The following is a 26,310-nucleotide window of genomic DNA, read 5'->3' as shown; positions in this document are numbered from 1 at the left end:
TTAAAGTCATTGGCCCAGATTCAAGAAGCACTTGCGCCCGCGCAACCATAGGTTACGCAGCGCAAGTGCTTACTTGCTCCGGTGTAACGAGTGCTCCTGATTCAGGAACCTCGTTACACCGACTGCAGGCTAAAATCTGCGCGGCATAAGGCTCTTATGCCTCACAGATTTTAGGCTGCATTCTTGGGGGGGCCGCTAGGGGGCGCTCCCATTGTGTATCAGCGTGTAGTATGCAAATTGCATACTACCACTGATTCGCAAGCCAGGTACGGAGTTTCCGTACGGCTACTTTTAGCGCAAGGCTGCCCCTTCTAATAGTAGGGGCAGCCAATGCTAAAGTATAGCCGGCCTTCCCGTGCCGTGAAATTTGAATTTCACGGCGTTTGCGTAAGTGAAATGTGAATGGCGCTGGACGCCATTCACGTTCACTTAGAAGCAAATGACGTCCTTGCGACGTCATTTGCCGCAATGCACGTCGGGAAAGTTTCCCGACGGAGCATGCGCCGTACGCATGGCGCGGGAGCGCGCCTAATATTAATGATTCCCGCCCCCGGCGGGATCATTTAACTTGCGCGCGCTTACGCCGGGCAAATTTGCCGGCGCGCCCTCGCAATTCACGGAGCTACTGCTCCGTGAATCGAGGGCAGCGCAAAATATTTGCGGGGGCGCAGGGCAAAATCGTTGCCCTGCTCCCCCGCAAATATCGCGCAATTCTACTTGAATCTGGGCCACTGTGTGTGGGCTTCACAAAAAAAATTCGAACATGCTGCATTTTTTAATGTCGTTTTTTAAAATGTTGTTTTTCGGGTTGTAAAAAATGATCGTGTGTGGGCAAAAACAACGTTTTAAACCCACGCATGCCCAGAAGCGAGTTAGTCAGCTGAAAGTCTTTTTGAGGATGTCTCTATAAGCTTTGCACATCTAGAGAGTGACATTTTTTCCCATCCTTCAATCCAAAATAGCTCAAGCTCTGTCAAATTGGATGAAGAGTGTCTGTGAACAGCAATTTTCAAGTCTTGGCACAGATTCTCAATTGGATTTATTTCAATATTTCTTTCTTGAATTTTACATAAGATGGTGTACAAATGTCACAACTCAATTGGATTTAGGTCTGGACTTTGACTGGGCCATTCTAACACATAAATATGCATTGATCTAAACCATTCCATTCTTGGTCTGGCTGTATGTTTAGGGTCATTGTCCTGCTGAAAGGTGAACTTTTGCAGACTCTTAAGCCTCGTACACACGATCGGATATCTGATGGAATCTAATCCGATGGATTTTTTCGTCGGACATCCGATGAAGCTGACTTCATCAGTCTTGCCTACACATCATCAGTCAAAAATCCGACCGTATCCAAACGCGGTGAAGTACAACACTATGACGAGCCGAAAAAAAATGAAGTTCAATGCTTCCGAGCATGCATCGACTTGATTCTGAGCATGCATGGATTTTTTTTTTCATGCCGAAAAACGACTGTGTGTACGCGGCATGATACATACTCTAATGTGGACCTAAGCTGGTCATATATTTTAGCAGATCCCTGCTGAATGGTGCTGCTGGCACCAGTTGACTTGCCAAAAGTCGATTTCAAAATCCAAGAAGGCAGGTGGGAAGTTGTTGGTAACACAGTGACGGGCTCCTATCAGATGGAGTCATTGTTCAGGTTTTGAGGCAGCCGTGGATGCTGTGATTGTCTGAATACAATAGTCACAAGTGTAGATTTCTCCATCCTTGCTGTCCAGGTGGAATGGATTTGTTTCTCTTGTTTAGCCTGCTCAGCTAAATGCAAGAAATCAAAGCTTTAATGGAGCCTCTGGCTCTGAAGAAGATCGAGATCTTGTCTTCCTGCTAAGCAGATCATCTATTTCATCCAGTCAGATCATCCCCCACACAGTTAGCAAGCACATCCTAGGGACACACTTAACCCTCTGATCGCCACTGATGTTAACCTCTTCCCTGCCATTGTCATTAGTACAGTAACAATATTTTTATTTTTTTTTCAAAATTGGCACTTTTTTATTGTTTATAGCACAAAAAATAAATAACTGCAGAGATTGTCAAATACCACCAAAAGAAAGCTCTATTTGTGGGGGGGAAAAGTGAAAAATTGTCTTTGGGTACAGCGTCGCACGACTACGCAATTGTCAGTTAAAATAACACAGTACCATATCTCAAAAAATGGCCTGGTCATTAAGGGGATACAAACTTCCCGGGCTGAAGTTGTTATACACAGTGTATGATCCAATTTGTATTCCTGATCTCCCTACCTCAACTCCAGTTCATGCTGTTACCAACAGATTAAGTACATTACAGGAGATTCAGAAGAAAATTATCAAGACTTTGAAGGAGGCTCAGGAATGTTACAAAGAGACTGCTGACAGACATTGCAGATCACTTCCTACCTTTAATGTGGGTGACAGTTTGGTTAACTAGCCAAAGTTTGATGATACATGTTCCATCTTGAAATCTGGGCTAAAAGTTTGTGGGACCTTTCCAGATTTCTGCTCAAATTAACCCAGTCACTTTTTCGCTTAAAACTTCCTGACAGTCTGAAGATGCACCCTGTTTTGCATGAATCCTTGCTCAAACCATTTAAGGAAAACCCTTTCTCTAGGAAAATTCTTAAACTTCCTCCAGCTGTTGAGGTGCAAGATAAAGACAACTTGTGGCTGAGAAAATTCTTGATTCTAGGAGCAAATGATAGTGTCTGGTTTATTGGGAAGGATATGGGCCAGAAGAAAATTCTTGGAAACTTGAGAACACCCATGCCCTAGATTAGCAAGAGAATTTTACCAGAAGTTCCCTCATAAACCTGGCCCTAAGACATCCAGAGGATATACTGGAAGGAAAGAAACCCAGGATCTCTGCTGCTTCAGGCAGTAGATTTTTCTGACGAGCCACCTGCAAGCTGGACAGCTCCCTGCCTAAACCCTTGGACAAACTAACTTTCTATCTTGACAATAAGAAGGGGGGAATAAGAGGGTACCAAGAAACCCTGGGTCTTTTATTCTGTGCTAATAGAGTAATAAACGCAAGTAGAGAAAAATATAGAAAAATAAGTAATTTTATTTCATAACAATAAATATATATAAAAAACATCCGATAGATGTTGAATAATTTGCTTCAAAGACATGAATGTAAGAAGACCTGTTGCAGTATTTGCAAGAGTGACTACATGTTTCGCTCACATCTGAGCTTCTTCAGGAGCTTGAACAGGTAATACTACAAAATATAAAAAAACAGGGGGAGGAAATACAAGGGATGGAAAAAAAAACATTAATGAAAAAATATATAAGTGCAACATATAACAGCACAGCATATAACAATATATATTTGGGTAGTGCTAACAATGGTAATTCATAACAACAGGTAATGTATATAGTAGTACATATATAAAAAGATGTAGAACAATGGCGCAAGCAGGCTTACCACATAGTATGGGATCACTTCAAGTCATTGAAGGCATAGTAAAAAAGATAATCGCACATAACGTTGTCACTACTATTGGAATCAAGCATCAAGAGGGTTCCGATTTTTAGTCCAAAGCCATAGCATAAAAAGAGCCTAAAATATCAAAAATGTAAATGTATAAAAATCAATAAATTTAAATTGATGGTACAGATGGGTTCAAAATCGCCCGATTATCAGGCCAAAAACAACCCAAATGTAAGATAGTTCTAGATAGGATAAATTAAACAAAACATACCTCGCTTGAATAGTAAATAATAGAATCAATGAATTTGCACAAGCAAAGAAGCAAGAGCAGCTTTGATCATATAGAATTTTTGATAGGAGAACACTCCAAATTCAACCAATAGACTAGCAACAGGAGGTAGATAGGTGCATCAAAACAGTTGCACAAAAGTGCAAATATCTATAAAAAACAACAAAAATGGGATACATTATGTATATCAGAAAAAATATATAAATGGACCACTAAACAACCTGTGATGGGTTACTAACGCCATCACTGGTAATGCATTTGTGGTGTTTAGTGAGGCCATACCTGTATTCAATAGCGGTCCCAGATCCATCCAGAGTCTGGAGGGACGTTGAAGCGATCGAGCCTGGAGGTGGCTCTAATCGCCAGGGTGTTATGCCAGGGGTTGCGGCTAGTTGCCGCGTTATTATATACCATCACGACGGCGTCTGACGCACGCCACCGTGACGCGGACACATGACAAATGACGCCATATCTCCGCCCATCAGTTGTACGCCTAAACCAATGGCTGCGGAGATGTCTTCCGCATGCGCACAACATGCCTCGCAGGAACAGGCTACAACGCAGCGTAGGCGCTTGACGCCATCTTGGTTAGGGGAAGAAGACAACTGAGGGTGTGATTAGAAAAGAAAATAGGTGGAACAAAGGCTGCAAAATAAGATGTAAACTAAAAGCAGCAAAATGAGGACAAACAAAGATCACAAAACCGGAGCAGAGAAACAGAGCCCAAACAGTCAAAAAGCAAGGGACTAGACAGTGACCAAAAGATTGATTAAACAATCAAACAAAGACAGTCCCCCTGTGTCCGTATGGCTCGGACCAAATCTAGAACACAAAAAACGCCAGACCCAAAAGGCGACATGAACAAGAGTAAATGATAATAACATTTATTAACATCATTACCATAAGGGTTAACAGCATCATTTATTCATAAATCCATAGATTTGTTGAAAATAAACAAAAAAGAGGGGGAGAAAAAAAGAAGAAAAAAGAGGAAGGAAACCCCCAAAATGGGGAATTAAATTAAATTATTTATAAGAAAGGTTTAAAGCTGAATTCATGATGGTATATAATAATGCGGCAACTAGCCGCAACCCCTGGCATAACACCCTGGCGATTAGAGCCACCTCCAGGCTAGATCGCTTCAATGTCCCTCCAGACTCTGGATGGATTTGGGACCGCTATTGAATACAGGTATGGCCTCACTAAACACCACAAATGCATTACGAGTGATGGCGTTAGTAACCCATCACAGGTTGTTTGGTGGTCCATTTATATATTTTTTCTGATATACATATCCCATTTTTGTTGTTTTTTTTTATAGATATTTGCACTTTTGTGCAACTGTTTTGAGGCACCTATCTACCTCCTGTTGCTAGTCTATTGGTGGAATTTGGAGTGTTCTCCTATCAAAAAATTCTATATGATCAAAGCTGCTCTTGCTTCTTTGCTTGTGCAAATTCATTGATTCTATTATTTACTATTCAAGCGAGGTATGTTTTGTTTAATTTATCCTATCTAGAACTATCTTACATTTGGGTTGTTTTTGGCCTGATATTTGGGCGATTTTGAACCCATCTGTACCATCAATTTAAATTTATTGATTTTTATACATTTACATTTTTGATATTTTAGGCTCTTTTTATGCTTTGGCTTTGGACTAAAAATCGGAACCCTCTTGATGCTTGATTCCAATAGTAGTGACAACGTTATGTGCGATTATCTTTTTTACTATGCCTTCAATGACTTGAAGTGATCCCATCCTATGTGGTAAGCCTGCTTGCACCATTGTTCTGCATCTTTTTATATATGTGATCCTACTATATACATTACCTGTTGTTATGAATTACCATTGTTAGCACTACCCAAATATATATTGTTATATGCTGTGCTGTTATATTTTGCACTTATATATTTTTTCATTAATGTTTTTTTTCCATCCCTTGTATTTCCTCCCCCTGTTTTTTTTATATTTTGTAGTATTACCTGTTCAAGCTCCTGAAGAAGCTCAGATATGAGCGAAACATGTAGAGTGAGCAAATACTGCAACAGGTCTTCTTACACTCATGTCTTTAAGGCAAATTATTCAACATCTATCGGATGGTTTTTATATATATTTATTGTTATAAAATAAAATTACTTATTTTTCTATACTTTTCTCTACTTGCGTTTATTACTCTATTAGCACCGCATAAAAGTTCCAGGGTTCCTTGGTACCCTCCTCTTCCCCCCCCCTTCTTATTGTCTTTTTTTTTTTTTTTACTTTCTATCTTGTTTCTGGTGAACCTTCAACTCCTTGCTCCTCCCTTGAACTTCCTATTTAAGCCATGCATTTGCCTTTCCTTTTTTGCTAGATTATTGTGCTTTTCTCCAGCCAATTGTTCACTCCTGCTGCCACCCGTATCTTCATTACTGACCTTTGGCTTGTTTCTTGACTGATCTTCTGCTGAATCCCAACCTGACACCATTTGTTACTGACCTTTGGCTTGGCTCTACTTGATCCTGACTTGCAACCACTTATTACCTTTGGCTTGCTTACCAACTACGCTACTGCTTGATCCTTATTAGAATTGGGAAAATAGTTTAGCTCAAGCATTAGTTCGGGCCAAACATTGGCTGTTCACCCCGTTCGAGGAACACCTGAATTTGCAGGGTGTTTAGGTGTTCGTCCTACAGTGCATTTTGTGCTCTGATTGGGCAAAGCTTTGCCCAAGCAGGGTGAAATTATAAGCGGGGCAGTTAAGCTGGCTGCAGTGTCCTTAACAACTGATGAGTCATTAGCTGTCAATGGGTTTCCCCAATGACAGAAGAGTAAAAAAAAAAGTGCCGGTAAAAAAAAAAGTGCCAGGGGGAGGACCCAATGCCGATTTTTTTATTTTTTTTTTATTTTGGCGTGGCGTTTTTTTTCTTTCTGCAACTGTGAGTCAATTTAAATTTGATTTGACTCGATTTTTTTTCTACAGCATGGTCTATGCATGCTACAGATGCACCACTTTACAGGAAGACTAAGGGGATCCCCCAGGCACTATATTTAGAGGGATATTTTTATTTTTACTTTTTCACTTTAAGCATCATTAAAATCACTGCGCCTAAAAAAAATATATAAAAAAAAAATGCATTCATACGTGTCCCCCATAAGCCTTCAAAATGGGCACTTTTTATTTTTAATGTTTCGCCGTTTGTGTTAGAACTTTTCCCCTGTTTGAGAGTTCTGCTGCAAACCGCACAGAGCTGTGTTCAGCCCATCCCTAATACCTATCTGCTACATCTGATACTGCACCCTGGCTTGATCACCTCCTGGTGGGGTGTATCCTGAGGACCACAACCTGGCACTAGCACACAGCGAAAGCCTATCTCCACCATCAGGAGCTCTGGTGAAGACTGGTTAGTGCTTAGACCCCATGACTTGAGTGAGAACACGCCACTCATCAGGAGAATCTGCTCGTGACAGATATACATCTTTGAATAAAAAAGCAGTCGCACTAGATTTTCTACACTAATGTCAAGAAAAAAATGTAAATACATTTTATTTCCCAGTCTCCAGTAAGAAAACATTGACCAAAGTGGCATACCCCCACACAAAAAGTTCTTACAAGCTCTAAAGTAATTTTGAAGATTTGTCACTTCTCAAGCAAAAGTTTCTCTTGCAAAATGACTTTAAAATGCTTACTATTTTTTCACCTTTAATCACTAGCCAAGCTTACTGATATTTTACATATTTTAAGCAATATTAACAATATTTGTGTAAATAGACACCTACATCATTATTATCATTTCATAAGACACTGTATGAATAACGGGGGAAAAAAACAGAATAAACTAAAAACAAATACACAGATCTGATTAATACAGTATAAAATAAATTCATTAATATGCTACAATTGAAAAACATGCGCAACAATCTGAGAAAGCAAATAGCATATATAACCTACTTTAAAAAATATACTGTGCAGGTATGGATGAAGAAAGAAATTTACTTATAGCCAAGTATAGTAATTTTTGCTTTGGATTGATTTTATTACTTATGTCAAAGTCTTATTTATCTAAACTAAAATGCTTACCGTTGTATGTTATGGGTGTCTTTAGTTTTAGCAGTGCTATATCACTACCATTTTCTGCACCAGTATAATGTGGATGAATTATAATTTGTTCAATTTCAGACCTGGTTGTAAATGAAGTGATGTTTGACAGTTTTGAGATGCCACTGTAAACTATCCAAAATCTAGGGAGGTGCCACCTAGACACAAAAGGAAGATACAAAAGAAAAAATGATAAATGAATGACTTTTCTATAAATCCTCTGTCAACCTCTAGTATCCCATACCAAATGCTTTAAAATGCTTCTGAGCTCATACAGAATAGGTGTATAATTGTTTTTACCTCCTTCTGACCTGCATTAACCTGCTCCAAGCAGGTTTTTGCATTCCCGTAGACTTCAATACAAACGTCTCTTGAAGTGAACAAAAGCCTTTCGACAATGGTCCTTAGGCCTCATACACACGGTCGGTCAAAACCGATGGAAACTGACTGAAGGTCCGTTTCATCGGTCCAAACCGATTGTGTGTGGGCCCCATCGGTCCGTTATCCTTCGGTCTAAAAATTTAGAACTTGCTTTAAAATTCAACCGATGGACGCCTAACCGATCGGTCAAAACCGACGGTTAGTATGCAAAAGCATTGGTTAAAAGCCTGCGCATGCTCAGAATCAAGTCGATGCATGCTTGAAAGCATTGAACTTCATTTTTCTCAGCACGTCGTTGTGTTTTACGTCACCGTGTTGGACTCGATCAGGTTTTTAACTGATGGTGTGTAGTCACATCAGACCATCAGTCAGCTTCATCGGTTAACCGATGAAACGGTCCTTCAGTCCGTTCTCATCGGATGGACTGATCGGGTGTACAGGGCTTAAGTGTCTTTATGCGGTGTGAAATAAGCAAGGTTTACTGCACATAGTGTTTTGCCAATTGTATTTCTCAATAGTCATGCAGGTTCACTTATGAGACACAAAACAATGTTTTATGATTAACATCTCTAAACATGGTTACATTTTCAGTTATGCTAGAGCCATATCAAATGCATATTATATGCTCTTGTAAAGCAGTGAGTTTCATCTGCATAGCACGCAAATGAGTGACTATAATGTACCCTAAGGTTGTTAATAAAAAATGTGGATTTATTTGCATCTAAGGCTGCACATAAAAGACCCCAGCCTGCTCTAACCCCAGCTCCTGATACAGCAATATGGCCAGGGCCATCTTTAATATTGATTGGAAGCTGCGCAAAAAAATTCTTGGGCCCCCTTTCCCATGCAATTTCGCTCGCCACCTAGAGACATACAATAAATATCAGCAAGACTTAAAATCAGTTTTCTGTATCAGATCAGGCAGCGATTGCGATTGGTTGCCAGAGGTTACAGCATATCATTACCACTTACTGACTGGTTGCTAGAGGTTACAGTAAACATTATGACTCACTGATTAGTTTTTAGAGGTTACAGCACATGATTTATGCTTGTTGATTGGTTGTTAGAGATTACTGTACAGTACAGTACACATTACCCCTTCCCTCTTCTAGAGTCTGCAACAGAGGGAGCAGCACCCTAGCCTCACAAGCACATTGCTGAACCTAACTACAGCAGCCTTGGAGGAGTTAATAAGGTGTTGGAGAAGACCACAGAACTGGAGGTCGAGAATGCTTTCCCCTTGGAGCCCAGGGTAGAGGCAGTCCTGGTCTGGCTTGATGACTGAGCATTAACTCTTAGTCCTGAGCTAGGGCTGTTATACTCCTTATAGAAATCTCTCTCTCTCTCTCTCTCTCTCTCTCTCTCTCTCTATATATATATATATATATATATATATATATATATATATATAGTACAGTGCAAATATCATAAGAAATAACATGCCCCTGATGACGTCAGTGTGACGAAACGATCATGGGGCGACACGCACAAGCATTGCGCATGCCCGGTTTTTCTTGCCCATAGGCGGCCTGACGCCAAACGGAGCTACTTTGTTTTTATTTCCTTGCAAAGATATTTATCATCTCTCGCTGAATACAAGAGTTTGTATTTTACTGACATTAATAAATCCTTTTAATTTTTAAAAAAAACTATTTTTCTGTTTCTTTTCCATTGCGGCATACTCACCCCCACTTTGAGTGTGTATCTCATTATCATATACACACACCTGTGGCACTCCTGGGAGGACTTGTGAGCTGTGGTTTGGAGCCATCAGGTTTGGCGACCCCAGACGAGTTGACTCTGAAGTTAGTCCATAGTTCCATTCAGAGCTTTTTTTCTCAGGAAATAGGTGCAGGAACTCAACAACGACCCCGTTTAGATTTCACAAACAGTAGAAGGGTCTTAAATGGGGCATTAAATATCAGGATTGCATAACATACAGAGTGCAGAGTTCAGGGGGGGTTACACACAGAGTGCAGAGCTGTCACTTGTAAACACAGAAACCAGATTTCTGTGTTTGCAAGTGATTGTGGTGAGCAGGCACCAAAGGGTCTGAGCCAGAGGTGGTGGAACTGAGTTCCCCCAAGTTCCCCCTGAAAAAAAGCCCTGGTTCCATTCCTCCAATGCCTGGACAACCCATTAGCATTGCCACTTTGCTTACCAGGTCGGTAGCTGATGGTGAAGTTGTAAGGTTGCAGGGTGAATAATGGAATTCAGTTCTGGAACAGTCACTTGCTTTGCTCTCTCAATGGCTCCCAAAACCTGTTGCTGATGCTCTTGGGCGAGATAAGGCACAACCTGGATGCAAATCCCATTTAACCTTTTGACAATTTCAGCCTGTTTGTGCATTTCAATGTTCAAGCCACGGGACATCTCATAATACATACGTAGTGTCGTTGCATCTCCAATATCCCACTGGCCAACTTGTCACATTCCCATTTTAGACTGTGATATTGTGCCTGATCTAAGGTACATGTCGGGGAAGATAGTCTTACCCGGGTCTCAGCAGCAAGCGGGTTGGTTTCAGCAGCACAGGTCTGGGCACAGGTAGTCACTGGGTTGGCTTCAGCGGGGCACATCGGGGCGTAAGCAGAAACAAGGGGGGCCAAATCATTCCCCAGTAGTACATCCGCTGGCAAATCCTTCATCACTCCCACATTCACGTGTCCTGAACCAACCCCCCAATCCAGGTGAACACGGGCAACGGGTAGCCGGAAGGCGGTGCCTCCCGCTACTCTTACGGCTACAGTGTCTCCGGAGTGCTGGCTCTCTGGGATGAGGTTCTTCTGTAACAGTGTCATGGTGGCCCCAGTATCACGTAGGCCATTGGCTACCTTTCCATTGACCCAGACAGTCTGCCTGTGTTGCTGCTTGTTGTCCTGGTTAGCTGCTTGTATTGGATCTGCCTTGTGCAGGACGCCCCAATGTTCTTCCTCCTCAACGCAGTGGCCTGCAGGCATGGATGTGTGGGGGTTCCCCCTTTCTGGTTGTCTCCGTGACTGCCTGGGTAGATTCAACGGACAGTCTAGCTTTTTGTGCCCTAGCTGTTTACACCGAAAAAACTTGATGGGTTGTGAGTAGCCCTGGGAGTTGAACCTGGGCTGCTGAGAATACGTGGCCACTGGAGGTGGTGCTGTAGGACGGTCCGACTGGGGTTTGTAGGCAATAGCCGGCGGGGGTGGCGCTGATCGATAATCCACCCGAGCTGCTGTCTTGACCACAGAGTTATCCAGTTTGCAGGCGTCTGTTTATTCATCCGCCAGGCGAGCTGCTTCAGACAAGGAGAAAGGTTTTCGGTCCCGGACCCACTCTCTGACTTCCAGGGACAGTTTGTCAAAGAAGTGCTCCAGCGGGAACACCTGCAGCACCTCTTCCCCGGATTCTGCTTGGCATCCATCGGCCCAGTGGGACGCAGTGCGGTGTAGGCGGCATGCCCACTCGGTATATGAGTCTCCAGTCTGCTTGCTCGTCTCTCGGAACCGCCTCCGGTAAGCCTCTGGTGTGACGCATACCTTGCCAAAAGTGCTTCTTTTACCAGTCTATAGGTCATAATATCCTCATCTTGGATGGCCCTGAACGCTTCACTGGACCAGCCAGACAATTTTCCAGACAAAATGGTAACCCATTCCTCTGTGTGCACCCGTTGTAGGGCACATTGCCGTTCAAAATCAGCAAGGTACCCATTAATCTCCTCTTCAGTTTCAATGAAATTCTTAAAAGCAGCAAAATGTATCTTTCTCCTTTCAGTTGGTGCTGCTGTGACTTCTGCTGCTGCAGAACCTCTTTGCCGTAGTCAATTTGGGTCCACAGCAGCTATAACTCGGTCTATGATCTCCGGTGGACGGTTAGGACCATAGTGTGCCAGTCTTAGTTTAACAGCCCGATCAAAACTTGCCTCCTCGGGTGTCCTGTCTGTTATGATGGGCCTTTCCGTTAAGTTGGGTCTTTCAGCTGCATCCATTTGGACTAGTTCTGTGATCATGTCCCTCTTCTTACAGTTGCTGGCCTGTCTGCCGTTCTCCAGTAAGTCCTTGAGGGTAGAGAGCTTTAGCCGTTCCTACTGTGTCTCCATTGTCCCCTGTCCTCTTGTAGCTGTTCTTCTGGCGATGGGAATCATACCACTGCTTGCCAACAACAACGGAACCCCCAAATGGGTCAGGGGTTAACGCCGTTTAAGATATTCCATTCCGAACCCAAGACAGCTTATCGACACTCCACAATCCGGCGAATACGACCCATATGGATTCCCCCAGAAATGGGGGAACAGCAAACAGCTACATCAAAACTGAGGTTTCTAAAGAAAAGAAAAAGTCAAATACCACTTAAAGGGGTTGTAAAGGTAAACAAATAATTCCCTAAATAGCTTCCTTTACACTAGTGCAGTCCTCCTTCACTTACCTCATCTTTCGATTTTGCTTTTAAATGTCCTTATTTCTTCTGAGAAATCCACACTTCCTGTTCTTCTGTCTGTAACTCCACACAGTAATGCAAGGCTTTCTCCCTTGTGTTGTGCTCGCCCCCTCCCGAGCAGGAGAGTCAGGACGCTCACTAACACACAGCTTCTTTCTCTATCTGCAAAGTAGAGAGCGTCCTGACTCTCCTGCTCGCCCCCTCCCCCTCAAGGGAGGGGGAGAGCACGACACTCCACACCAGGGAGAAAGCCTTGCATTACTGTGTAGAGTTACAGGCAGAAGAACAAGAAGTGAGGATTTCTCAGAAGAAATAAGGACATTTAAAAGCAAAATCAAAGGATGAGTTAAGTGAAGGAGGACTGCACTAAGATAAAGGAAGCTATTTAGGAAAAAAATAGCTTTACAACCCCTTTAAAATTACTCGGGGGTACAATTGCCGGCACGCGGCTATTGAAAAAAATAAAACGGTGTGGCTCCCCCCCCCAAATCCATACCGGACCCTTATTTGTGCATGCAGCCTGGCAGACCAGGAAGTGGAGGGGATGAGCGAGCGCCCCCTCCTAAATTATACCAGGTCACATGCCTGCTTGGAAGGGTGGGTGCTTTGGGGCGGGGGGCTCTGTCCCCCCCACCCCAAAGCACCTTGTCCCCATGTTAATTGGCTGTGGTTGATGGGGTCTGTAGGCGGGAGGCTTATCGGAATCTGGAAGCCCCCTTTAAGGGGACACCATCATACCCCTACCCATCCACCAAAAAACTGTAGAACTGTAATAACCAAAAGACAAGTCCTTTATTAAAAAAAAAAAATTATTAAGTGTCCCTCGATGTAAATTCATTGTCAATCACATCACCCACCAGACCCCCAAAAAAAATATCAAAAAGGCTCTCGCCTCCTGGGAGGCCTCCTGTCGTATGCTCACCCTGTGCTTTGACATTTCTTATATAGGCAAAGGGTGGGGCCACCCGACTAAATTTCCCAGTGGCACCACCCTTTTGACGTCTCGTGTGGTAGAGCCCCCCTGCCCAAAGCACCCCCCCCCCCACGTTGAGGGCATGTGGCCTGGTATGGTTCAGAAGGGGATATCCCCCTTTCCTCACCTGCTACGCTGCATGCCTGAATAAGTTTCTGGTATGGATTTGGGGGCACACTGTTTTTTTTTTTTACATTTTGTCACAGAGTTCCCCTTCAAATCCATACCAGACCCGAAAGACTGGGGGGAACCCCCGACACTTTTTTTTTTACCTGCACTTTTTTTTTGTATGCAGCTATCAGCAGGGAAATCCATTCACAGCTGATGACTCATCAGTTGTTAAGGATGCTGCAGCCGGTTTCCCGGCCCCGCATCTTAACAACTAGATTACCCTGATTGGGCAAAGCTTTGCCCAATCAGGGCACAGAATGCGGTCAGTGCATTGCAGGGTGTTTGTCAGTTACCAGCGCTCTGCTCCTCCAGCGCTTAATGGAGTGCCGGGCTGCTGAAGGGGTGGAAGCTGCTGGATCAGGCTTTCAGTGGCTCACTGACAGGTTAAGCCAGCTGCCAGCCAGGGTACCTTTGGTGAGTTCTGACTTTAAAGTCAGGATTGATCTAGAGCCTGGACCGTCTAAGTGATATCAGCTGACAGCAGGCTTTAAAAATGGGTCACAGGCGTGCAGAATGAACTGCACTCCTGTGATCCATAGAAGAAGTAGGGCCAAAAGAGCTTAAACCCGACTCATGAAATTTGAGCTGGGCACATATATCTGCAGTATGTTTTTTATCTCTTTTCAATGAGCTAAGTCGTATAGCTCTCTTCTGAATGGTTCCTCTATTATCAGCCTGAGAACTCCTGACATATTTTTTGACTTTTAAGACAAAAGCAGCCTGAATCTTTTGTCAAAGGAGGTTTCTAAAATAGAGTAGCAGAGAGCAGCTCCTATTATAAAACAGCTCTGATAGTCTCTGCCTATGAGGAGAGAGGGTGTGTGTCTTTCTTCCAATCAGCAATGTTAGCTATCTTAGCTGTATGCCCAGACATCAAACTCTGTGTTAACCAGGAAGATAAAATCTCCTAACACAATCTCAACTTTCTAAACAGAATATAAATGTGAAGACAGCAGATATACATATAAAACCTATGTAGGGAGATTTGGTTAATCTCTGTGTATCATCTGAGGCTGTTCACTTCACTGGGTGTATGGAGGGTTTACATTCACTTTAAGCAATACTTGTCCTTTAATTTGTTGTTATGTTCAGCTGAAGAGTGAGTGTGTATGTAATTAGCTTGTGATCCAAAAACAATAAATAAATAACCTCTCTCTGTTCACTGGGCCCTTTTTTTTGTGGGTTAGAGTAAAAGTGTATCCTTCTTTAACCTCCTACCCTAAGGCCCGGTACACACAAGAAAACATGTACGATGAAAGCGGTCCGTCGGACCGTTTTCACCGTACATGCCTGCCAGAGGGCTTCTGTACGATGGTTGTACTAACCATCGTACAGAAGTCCGCGCGTAAACACTACGCGGGGCGTGTCCGCGTCGTCGCGGCGACGTGAGCGGGCCTGCCATTTAAAGGCTTCCACGCATGCGTCAAAGTCATTCGACGCATGCGAGGGACGGCGGGCGCTCGGACATGTACGGTAGGTCTGTACTGACGACCGTACATGTCTGAGCGGGCAGGATTCCAGCGGACGGTTTTAAAACACGTCCAGGAATATTTGTCTGCTGGGAAAAGGCCCGGCGGGCAAATGTTTGCTGGAATTCGGCCCGCTCGCGCCTACACACGACCGAACATGTATGCTGAAACTGGCCCGCGGACCAGTTTCAGCATACATGTTTGGTCGTGTGTACGGGGCCTAACATTTAGCACACAGGCATCATGGTGCAGGGTTGGTAGTGTAACAGTAGTGTCCTTACTAAAAGTTAGTGCCATTTGGAGGAAGAACACAGAACAAAGAGGTTAAAAGCCTGTGCATACAATGGACATTAACAAAACAGGTGATTGTAACCAAGAGCTCCTCCTAAGTCATTGCTATGGCAAGGTTGCTTATAACCAGGGTGGCAGATTACTCCGATGGATTCAGTGAAATCCAAAAATATATGACCTGTAATCACTGCTCTCAAACGGTTACAAGTTCTGTCAACATTGACATCAGCTGAAGACAAACACTGTTAAAACTAAATAAAAAAAAAGGTCCAGTCTATTGAAAGCATTATCCCTAAATTCTGGCCCATATGAGGCTAAACTGTGTTATGCAACTTTGCAAATCAAAGACAAAAATAATATGTTTGACAGTCCCAGAATAGATACTGAAATAACCAATGCCTTTCTACCACTTAATTTCCTCTGAAGTTCTGTTAAGTTAACCTTTGAAGAACCCACAGGAGTTTGGCTTAAATAAAGGCGATTGAAGTTTCTGTGGAAAAAAGGTACTGGATCAGGTCAAACCACATGAGATTAAATTATCTTCACTAAGTTTCTTTTAAGGGTGTTCTTCACAGGTTAAAATGGCACTTAGAAATAAAGAACTAGGCTGAACATAAACTGCACTTTTTAGATCTGTACCTCCAAGCAGAAATCAAAGGTAGCGAAAAAAGAAGTGAGCCACATGAGATAGCTTAGTAGCCTAAAAACACCTGAAGAAAAAAAGTATGTTCTTTCTTTTTATTCTTAAATTTTTATTGATCCATACCAAATCGTGTTTTTGTAGAAAGGGGAAGCTTTGTACAGGGTCTTGACATTTTGTACAGGTAGCTGATTTCATAAATATAAAAGGATAGGATCAAGACATTGCAGCAATTCTCAGAAGTGTTATTTGCATTTTTTTTTTTCAGATTTTTATACAGAAAAAAAAAATATTTAGGCAAAAAACAGCATGAATCAACTTAATTTTTGAGAAATCTGCTGCTAAAAAGCAGACTTGCCATGCAAAAGTAAAAATATGTAAGAGGCTGGATTCATGTTACAGAACTATTACAATACCATTAAAGCGAACCTGTCATGTTGTCCATGTATTGTTGACATATTGGTCAGGCAACGCACTAACACCTTTGCTGACATTGTGCAATGTGCTGGGTGTCTAGTGTGCTCCTGCGCCTTTAAGGAGGGTTGGGCTCCCTCCAGTCATCTGCCCTTCATCTATCCATCAGAATACATGTGCTCCCACTGTGGAGACTCTCCAAATTTAGGGTCTGCAGGATACAAGGTGCCTTGGCAGGGCCTGCAGCTTACGCATGTATTTGCAAATGCAACTAAACCCCTATTTTTAACGCATACTGTTAGACAGGTTCATTTGGTTGGTCGCAGGCAGGTTGGTAAGTTGAGCTTAGAAATTAGTTGGTTTTATTTGACATGCATTTGCCCTTCCAGTGCTCCTTGCTGTGAAGACCAGTTATAGAGGGGGCAGTGACCTTTTTTGTAGAGCAAAGTAGTAGGTTATTTTGTTAGGACAGGAACCAATGTTTTTAAGTAGGTATGAGCCGAACAACCCCCCCTCCCCCCCATTCGGTTCGCACCAGAACCTGCGAACAGACCAAAAGTTTGTGTGAACTTTAGAAGCCCATTAAAGTCTATGGGACTCGAACGTTTGAGATCTAAAGTGCTAATTTTAAAGGCTAATATGCAAGTTATTGTCCTAAAAAGTGTTTGGGGACCCGGGTCCTGCTCCTGGGGACATGTACCAATGCAAAAAAACTGCATTTTTTTCGGGAGCAGTGATTTTAAATGACTTTTTATCCTTCAGAAATTACACTTTTTTCAGGGACAGTTCTAAGCACGGGAAACAAGCGCTGCTTTACAGGCATACTTTACACACCCCCTAGGTACACTGTACATTGTTTCACTTTAAGCATTATTAAAATCACTTCTCCCGAAAAAAATGCATTTTTTTAAAAACTTTTTTTGCATTGATACATGTCCCCTGGGGCAGGATCCAGGTCCCCAAACACTTTTTATGACAATAACTTGCATATAAGCCTTTAAAATTAGAACTTTAGATTTCTCCCATAGACTTTTCCAGTGTGTTCTGCGGCTTTTCGAACTTGCCGCGAACACCCCAAATGTTTGAGTCGAACATGAGTTTGACTCGAACTCGAAGCTCATCCCTACTTTCAAGAATACCAAGTATTTTCAGATGTAGGGGGTCATGGTACGCAGTGGTTGGGTTTGACGATTAGGGGCCTGTCACATGAGGGAGGGTAGAAAGTCATTAGTTCTATGCAAGTCAGTGTGGGAGCTTAAACAGGTTTGACTCAGCATACCCACCCACCAACAGTAGGGGGACACAACAAAGTATCAGTGGAGTGGGAGAAGTGACATATTCTCTTCAATAAGCTTTCACTATTGCATACAAAGTGGAAATAATACATTAACTTTATTATTATTTCTCTATACATGTACCCTAGAGGGTTATTTAAGTACATTGCACAATGGCAATACAGTATTCTAAATATTGACTCCATGTGTCAGAATGAATGCCTGTATACAATGTAGTTTCTATACATACAGGGGCAGATCCACAAAGAAAGTACGCCGGCGTATCTACTGATACGCCGGCGTAATTTCAAATTTCCTGCGTCGTATCTTTGTTTTGAATCCTCAAAACAAGATACGACGGCATCTGGGTTAGATCCGACAGGCGTACGTCTTCTTACGCCTTCGAATCTTAGATGCAATTCTTCGGCGTCCACTGGGTGGCGTTCCCGTCGTATTCCGCGTCGAGTATGCAAATTAGCTATTTACGACGATCCACGAACGTACGAGCCGCCGTCGCATTCCTTTACGTCGTTTCTGGTCGGCTTTTTTCGGCGTATAGTTAAAGCTGCTATCTGGTGGCGTACGCAATGTTAATGGAAAAATTGGGTGAGAACAACTGTGCTAATAAAAATAATAAATATGAACAAACCAATGCTCATAAGTAAAACACATAAGTGGACAAATAAATGTGAATAAAGCTGCACCTTACTGTGAATGTTGTACAGTGGTTACATAAAAAAGAAAAACAAGATGCGCTATAAAAATAAATCCTAGAGATCATGACAAAATAAAAAGTCCATGAATGTTAGGAACGTGAATAATACGTAGATGAACAAAACTTATTAGATAAGCAACAAAAGTCCTGATCACCAGTGCAAGGAAAGAACAGCAACAAACAGTTCATAAGTGTTGATCAGAAGCTGCGGTGACGATCCAAGTGACAGAAAACCTCCACCATAGGATTAAAATATCTGCTTACCAGATATCCAGCGGTCTCTTAATTAAAAGAAGACCCCAGAAAGCGTGTGGGTTGACACTGCGGTAGTTGAAATGTAGATAAGCTGATTTTCAAGTATATCTCCGTCCCAAACCAATAGATGGAAAGCTTGGATCACGATTACCATGCAAGACACATAAGGGCCGCAATAGTGTAAAACCATAGATACCATTTATTTAAAAGAAGACAAAAACACACTTACATAAATGCAGTGAAAAGTAGGCATGTCAAATTTGGAGCTCCGGCCGGAAGCAAACCAAAAACGACCCGTCCAAATTAGGTCCTCATGGGGCGAGATTTCGCGAAACCGGTCGGGCGGAACGTGTGTCATATCGGATCACCCCCCGTTGATCGCACTATTCCTACCCAATTTGGACGGGTGGTTTTTGGTTTGCTTCCGGCCGGAGCTCCAAATTTGACATGCCTACTTTTCACTGCATTTATGTAAGTGTGTTTTTGTCTTCTTTTAAATAAATGGTATCTATGGTTTTACACTATTGCGGCCCTTATGTGTCTTGCATGGTAATCGTGATCCAAGCTTTCCATCTATTGGTTTGAGACGGAGATATACTTGAAAATCAGCTTATCTACATTTCAACTACCGCAGTGTCAACCCACACGCTTTCTGTGGTCTTCTTTTAATTAAGAGACCGCTGGATATCTGGTAAGCAGATATTTTAATCCTATGGTGGAGGTTTTCTGTCACTTGGATCGTCACCGCAGCTTCTGATCAACACTTATGAACTGTTTGTTGCTGTTCTTTCCTTGCACTGGTGATCAGGACTTTTGTTGCTTATCTAATAAGTTTTGTTCATCTACGTATTATTCACGTTCCTAACATTCATGGACTTTTTATTTTGTCATGATCTCTAGGATTTATTTGTATAGCGCATCTTGTTTTTCTTTTTTATGTACGCAATGTTAAGTATGGCCGTCGTTCCCGCGTCGAATTTTAAAATTTTTATTTTGTTTGCGTAAGTCGTCCGTGAATGGGGCTGGACGCCATTTACGTTCACGTCAAAACCAATGACGTCCTTGCGACGTCATTTAGCGCAATGCACGGCAGGACATTTAGGGACGGCGCATGCACAGTTCGTTCGGCGCGGGGACGTGCTTCATTTAAATGAAACCTGCCCCCTACTCGCCACATTTGAATTCCGCGCCATTACACAGCGAGAGATACACTACGCCGCCGTAACTTACGGCGCAAATTCTTTCTGGATTCGAACCAAAGCCAGTTAAGTTACGGCGGCGTAGCGTATCTCAGATACGCTGCGCGGGTGCAGATCTATGTGGATCTGACCCATAGTGTTTAAAGATTAATACTCACACGTGCACACAGTGGGCAGCTGTTACTATCCATTGATTGCTAATAATAGATCCACCGCATACATGTCTGCTGTTGGAGGGGTCTAGCTTGATGTGCATGCTAACTTGCCATGGCCATTCCTCTTCGGAACTGCTTCTGCCACCTACAATTCTGTTCTGTACATCAACAGGTTGTCCACATCCTGAAAGAGAATGGAGAAAATTCTAAACGTTTATCCATTATGCATTTTTAATGAAATATTTTTTATTGAACTATCTAAGGAAGAGAATTCAAGCTAATTTAATCCAGTCCACCCAAAACTGGTACTTGTCTTTTGCATAGATACTGACAGTTATATTTCCACAATGTTATTTACATTTCAGATATCTAAAGGGGATATTTTACCACCTGTATTCTTAGAGGCACTCGCTCTACTGTGGCCTCACAACCCCTTTTAAAATTTCTACTAGTGCCACATTACTGAGGCTACAGCTGGAGGACTGAGATCTTTCTTGCTGCAAGATGAGGGGGTGAGAATCCATAGGTAGAACTAGTGATATGCTAAATTTCTACTGGAATCCATGGTATAGGTATTCGGAAGATGCAGGATTTTAAGAGCATCTGTGTGGCTCTGGAGCCACCACACTATGAAGACCTTAGTGGAGTTCTCAAAGGTACGTGCTCTTACAGAAACACAGGGAGAATAAATGGGGTATCTGAATTCTTTAAATTGCTCAAAAACAGCTGTTAGCAAGCTGGGCAGGCATTTGCAATGCATTTAATTAGGAAAGTAGTATGAGATCTACAGTTGTGAACTTGTGCAAGCTTTGAGACTGTCATGCTGATCCTGGCTTCAATACCTAGTGAGTAAAACTGGCTATACATTGATCAATAGAGACCGGCTGAATTTCGATCCATGTATGGGTAGGGTGGTGGTACAGAAGTCGATCTACCAATCGCCATGTTGGATTTTCCCCTCCCAATTAGCACTGCAGGCTGATCAGTGTACTCTGATGGTGGGGGTGTCACCCCACTGTCAAAATACAATAACTGAGTGTGTGGAGGGGGGAATCAGGTCAGTTTTTTTCTTTCAACCTGCTGATTTAACAAAAAAACTGTATCATCTATGGGTTGCTTTAGTCACTGGACTCAAGCACAGAGACAGAGGACAACAAAGACATAATTTTCAGACTTTACTGGCTGCATGCTCACCAAAACATTTAGCCTCCAAATTCTTCCATTAACACTAGGTAGCAGGGCTTTTTTTCAGGTGGAACTTGGTGGAACTCAGTTCAGCAACTCTGGCTCAGACCCTATGGTGCCTGCTTACTGCAATCACTTGCAAACACAGAAGTCCAGTTTCTGTGTTTACACGTGACAGCTCTGCACTCTGTGTGTAACCCCCCCTGAACTCTGCACTCTGTATGTAATGCAATCCTGATATTTAATGCTCATTTAAGACCCTACTACTGACCACACCCACTATTTGATGGGATATGGAGGGTGTGTGTGTGGGAAGGGGTTTGGGGGTGGGGTTGTGGTTGAGTTCTAGCACCTATTGTTTGAGAAAAAAAGACCTGCTAGGTAGTAATACTAAGTGTGCATCTAAGGCTGACCTAGTTAACTTATATGAGGCTTTAGTCAGCCTTGCCACATATAATAAGAGTTATTACCAAACCCTCCCCATCCATTCACACATACCCATGAAATTCATTCATATTACCTCCAACTGTTTTGCTCTTGCACAATCTCATTGAGAATCCTGAAATCCCTCCTTTGCCATGTTCAATTGCTGTTGGTAGCCCATTAGAAGACATCTTTAAATAGCATTTGCATCTTGGGGAGAAAATAATAATAGACACTATGAAGATTTAATTCATATAGGAACATAACATTTATCAAATTGCCAGTATGTACAAAAATCCTAAATGCCAAAAAAAAAAAAAAAAAGTTCTTTAGATTCCTTCAGTGCCAGGAAGGAGGGAAGAATTTGACTTGATGCTAAGGAAATATATACTTATTTAGGCACTCTGGATGAGGGCTATGTGTTGTCTTAAAGCTGAATTCCCAGCATACACCTAAATGCACAGATTCCAAACAGTACATAAAAGGGGGCTGTTTTTTCTGTTAAAGGATTTTTATTTCCTTTTACTTAAGTACTGGGATTTACACAGCTCTATCTCATAGCACAGATGGGAGAATGACACCACTACTTCTGTTACAGCTAGAAACTGTATCAGGGATATAGAGGTGTACTCCCTCCACCCCACCTGCTAATTGAACCTTGAAAAATAAGCAATAGACTGATGCGGTCATCTGTCTGCTTATTCCGTTTAATTATTTTATCAGTATGTTCCTCTTTAGTACATTTTGATCAAACACACTTGTTTGGCTCCTAGTCCTGCAACACTCTCTTCACATCTGAGTGATGCTGTATGAGGATTGCAAGATGCCGATATTGGCTGATACCAAGGTAAACCCAGTTACTTCATTAATCACCTTTAAAGTTTTACTAAACCTAGGACCGCAATATTTGGTCTCCCACAGTACACAGAATATCAAAATGCAATTATTTTGCTATAAATATAAACTGCTACATACCGTTTCTCATCAGATAAGTATAGTATATAAACTGCTACATACCCTTTCTCATCAGATAAGTACAGTATATAAACTGCTACATTCCTTTTCTCATCAGCAGTTCGAGCAGTTTTGTGACTTCTATCAGTATCCAGCCAAGCACTGGTTAACTTTTAGGAGTAGTTTCCTGACTGTGCTATGATACTGCAAAACCCCTGACCCTCTGTCTGGTCAGTACTGATTGGCCCTGTGTTGATCACATGCATCCTCCCAAGAGAAAACAAACCTCTCTAGCAATACACACCAAACTTTTCATGTGCAGCCTGACTCTTTAGACCAGTGGTGGGCAAACTACGGCCCGCGGGCCGTATACGGCCCGGCGGACCTTTTAATCCGGCCCACGGACAGTTTGTTAAAACAAGGCACTTTTCCCCTGTACATAAATGTAATGGAAAGGTGCCAGTAAAAATGGCGGCGATCGGCTCAGGGTCAGAACTGCGCATGTGCAATTCCCGAAAATACCCGAGAAGATCCGATGCTGAGCCGCCGAGTCTACCTCCTGCCCAGCCCACCTGCCCGTGCAGCCAATGCAGTGAGCGCATTTTCCCGCCAGCCTATGAACAGGCAGACAGGACGGAGGAGCCAGAGAGATCTGAGAGTCACGGTCTGTGACCTGAGCGGCTGCAGAGGGAGCCTGACCAGTCGGGACTGGTGGACTGGATAACAGAGCCCCACCGGAGCAACGGACGGACCCCTGCCAGTGCCTGCCCGACTGAGTGAGTAAAGTTTGTTGACTGTGTGTGAGGGTAAGCAGGGAGACAGCCAGGCTGGAATGATTAATTGATGGTGGAGGGAGGAGGGGGCTCAGGTGGACCTACCACAGGTCCACCTGAGCCCCCTCCACCATCAATAAATCTTTCCAGCCTGGCTGCCTCCCTGCTCACCCTCACATGGACAGGATACAGGAGATATCAGAGACAACAGAGAGATTGCATACAATGATTTTGTACAATCTCACCACTGCCATTTTTGTCTGTTAACTGCTGCCTGTGCCTGTCTGACAGCACTCTGCGTGGTTGCTACTAAAAATGCTCTATTTTAGCTAATTTTTTAACAGCATGCATGATGTTTTCAGTTACCTGAACTTGATGTGCTAATTAAAAGAAAACTCCTTATTCTGATGAGCAATTAGCTTGTGGATTATCAGTGATTTTAGGTATAATGGTGCTGTTAACCATTACAGGGTTTCTGCTGTCAGACAGGCACAGGCAGCAGTTTCCAGACAAAAATGGCAGTGGTGAGATTGTTCAAAATCATTGTATGCAATCTCTGTCTGCTGTCTCTGATATCTCCTGTATCCTGTCCGTGTGAGGGTTTTGTAAAATAACCATTTTTATGCTTTTCTACCTTAAAGCGGTAGTTCACCCAAAAATCACCTTTTTGCAGTTAGATCCAGCATACTGCTGACATCTGCAGTATGCTGGTCTTTTTTATTTTATTTTGGTACTTATCGTTATAGCCGTATCTCTTCTATGCCTCCGAGCGGGCATTACTTCCTGGTATAGGCATTCCCTTCAAGACAAGCAAGTTGAGTTTAGCCTTTTGGCCCAGCCCTCCAAAATATTTTTAGTTTCTCATGTGGCCCCATCGAAAAAATAATTGCCCACCCCTGCTTTAGACTCTGTTATAAGGAAATTATTAGTAGTCAGTGGAGGGAGGGGAGCATTTAGAGAAGCCAGGATCAAGCTTTTACACAATGTAGAAGATTAACACCTTAGGTTCCACAGTGAGTATAACAAGCATGTTATACTGATTCAGACTGATTTTACTGTTGTGGCTTTAATAACACTCTAATTTTAATTAATACCTAGCTTAAATAATGTGTGTCGTTATTATCTACTGGGAATTCAACATTAATATAAAAATGACTCCTTACTTGTTTTGGCTGCACTCTGATTGAATCGGTCTATAGGTAAAGAACTGACAACGTATGTTGTTGGTGCAACGTTGCTGACAATCTTTTTCTCCATTGACCACTTCTACATGCAGGTCAGTGCCGGCAAAGTCTGCATTGGAAATGACTGGCAATGGGCAAGCTAGAAAGAGTAAAATATTAAAAATGAAAATTGTTTTTGTCAAAATGCAGTAAAACCATGGGACTCATACTTTTTAGTCCGCTTATAAATGTTATAGAATTTGGGATTAAAAGAACCTGTTCTGTATTTACAGATGATACACAGCCATGTAGTGGGATACAGATATCTTACACAAAAAGGCAGACTTGAGTGCACTCTTTGGTTGTGAATGAGATATATATGTTGATGTATCTCATTTGCCATGTTGCACAACCAATGAGTGCACACAAGTGCAGTCATGCATCATACAATCTAGAAGAGAGTACAACTGGGAAAGTCAATAATGGAGAAGGTTCTAAGTGTTTTGGTAGATCATAGATTTAATAAGAGAGAAAGAGAGCGAGAATTAATCTTACCATAAGGCTGGGTTCACACTGCCTTACAAAGCGGCTCACAGCTGGGGGTCCTGTGTCTCCCTGTTTACCATTTCAGGTCAGATTTCAGCCCAAATTTTGGACTGAATTCAGACCTGAAATGGACCAGAAGATAAACAGGACTCCTGTGCAATTCGCTCCGCAGCCGCCCCGAAGATGTGTGATGTGTGAACCGGCTCCATTGAGAGCCGATCACAGTCTCCTGACATAAGAATTGGATGCATGGGAAACCCGCATCCAATTCGCAATAGTGTGAACCCAGCCTAAAGCATTAGTAAGGCCTCATCTTGAATATGCAGTTTTGTTTTAGCACCAAATCAGAGTGTGTGGATATAAGAGGGACACAACTAATAAAGGGTATGGAGGATCTCAGATATGAGCAATACTGAATGTATTCTCCCTTGAATTAAACAGACCATAAGGCAGCTTTAAATGACAAGGGAACACTCTTTATTGTAGCCCTCACTGCTGGCAGGGTCACTGGAAATAGACAGCTCTCCCTTACCTGCTCAGAGGCTGCCAGGAACAGATACCAGTTACATAGCACACTGACAAAATGCAGGCTTGGTCTAGGGGTGTCTTTTTGAAGATTTGTTGTAGTACTTTTACATAGGCAGGATAGAGGGATGAGGGTGCAGGATATTCAAAAACATAAGTGGGTACAGGAGGTAAAGGGGACAGCAGCCTTAAATTTTGCTGGAGGTGAAGGGGACAGCCAGCCAGACTGAGACTCTGTAAGAACAGTCACAGCCCTTGTAGAAAACTCTGGCATCTACACTCAAAGCACAAGCACACCTGGAGCTCTAGGTGAATAGTCCTAATCATAATGGCCAGTGGCTGCCTCCTAACCATCTCTTCTGCAAAATTATTCAGTGAAAGGGTTAACTCTCTAGCTCAACTTACACAGGTAGCATCTCCCAACAAGTTTCTTTAAGTCCAGGCTTCTCCAAGGACCTCAGTCAGCAACAGCTTTTCTGTAACACAGGCTGCCTCCCAGGGGGGCAGGTCCCAGGAGAGACATCTCTGGCAAGACCCTGCCATACATTTATCTTTTCCCCAGCCACACCTTCCGGAAATTTCTCCCAGGGA

The 26,310-nt window shown here is 42.7% G+C and overlaps 1 protein-coding gene across 1 annotated transcript in view; it reads right to left on the bottom strand.

Annotated features, from left to right (window-relative positions):
- Positions 1-26,310, bottom strand: part of LOC120921901 (plasma kallikrein-like) — a 106,085-nt gene that overhangs the window by 20,329 nt on the left and 59,446 nt on the right. Inside the window, exons 9-12 of the mRNA XM_040334406.1 lie at positions 24,649-24,808; positions 21,856-21,968; positions 20,154-20,334; positions 7,786-7,961 (exon numbers count right to left, since the gene is read on the bottom strand). Of these exons, the coding sequence (XP_040190340.1) occupies positions 7,786-7,961; positions 20,154-20,334; positions 21,856-21,968; positions 24,649-24,808 (630 nt within the window). The remainder of the gene's footprint in view (positions 1-7,785; positions 7,962-20,153; positions 20,335-21,855; positions 21,969-24,648; positions 24,809-26,310) is intronic.

Source organism: Rana temporaria, chromosome 1, assembly GCF_905171775.1.
Source record: "Rana temporaria chromosome 1, aRanTem1.1, whole genome shotgun sequence".
Lineage (NCBI taxonomy): Eukaryota > Metazoa > Chordata > Amphibia > Anura > Ranidae > Rana > Rana temporaria.
The sequence above is the reverse complement of the archived record's forward strand: the minus strand, read 5'-3'. Positions and strand labels throughout refer to the sequence as shown.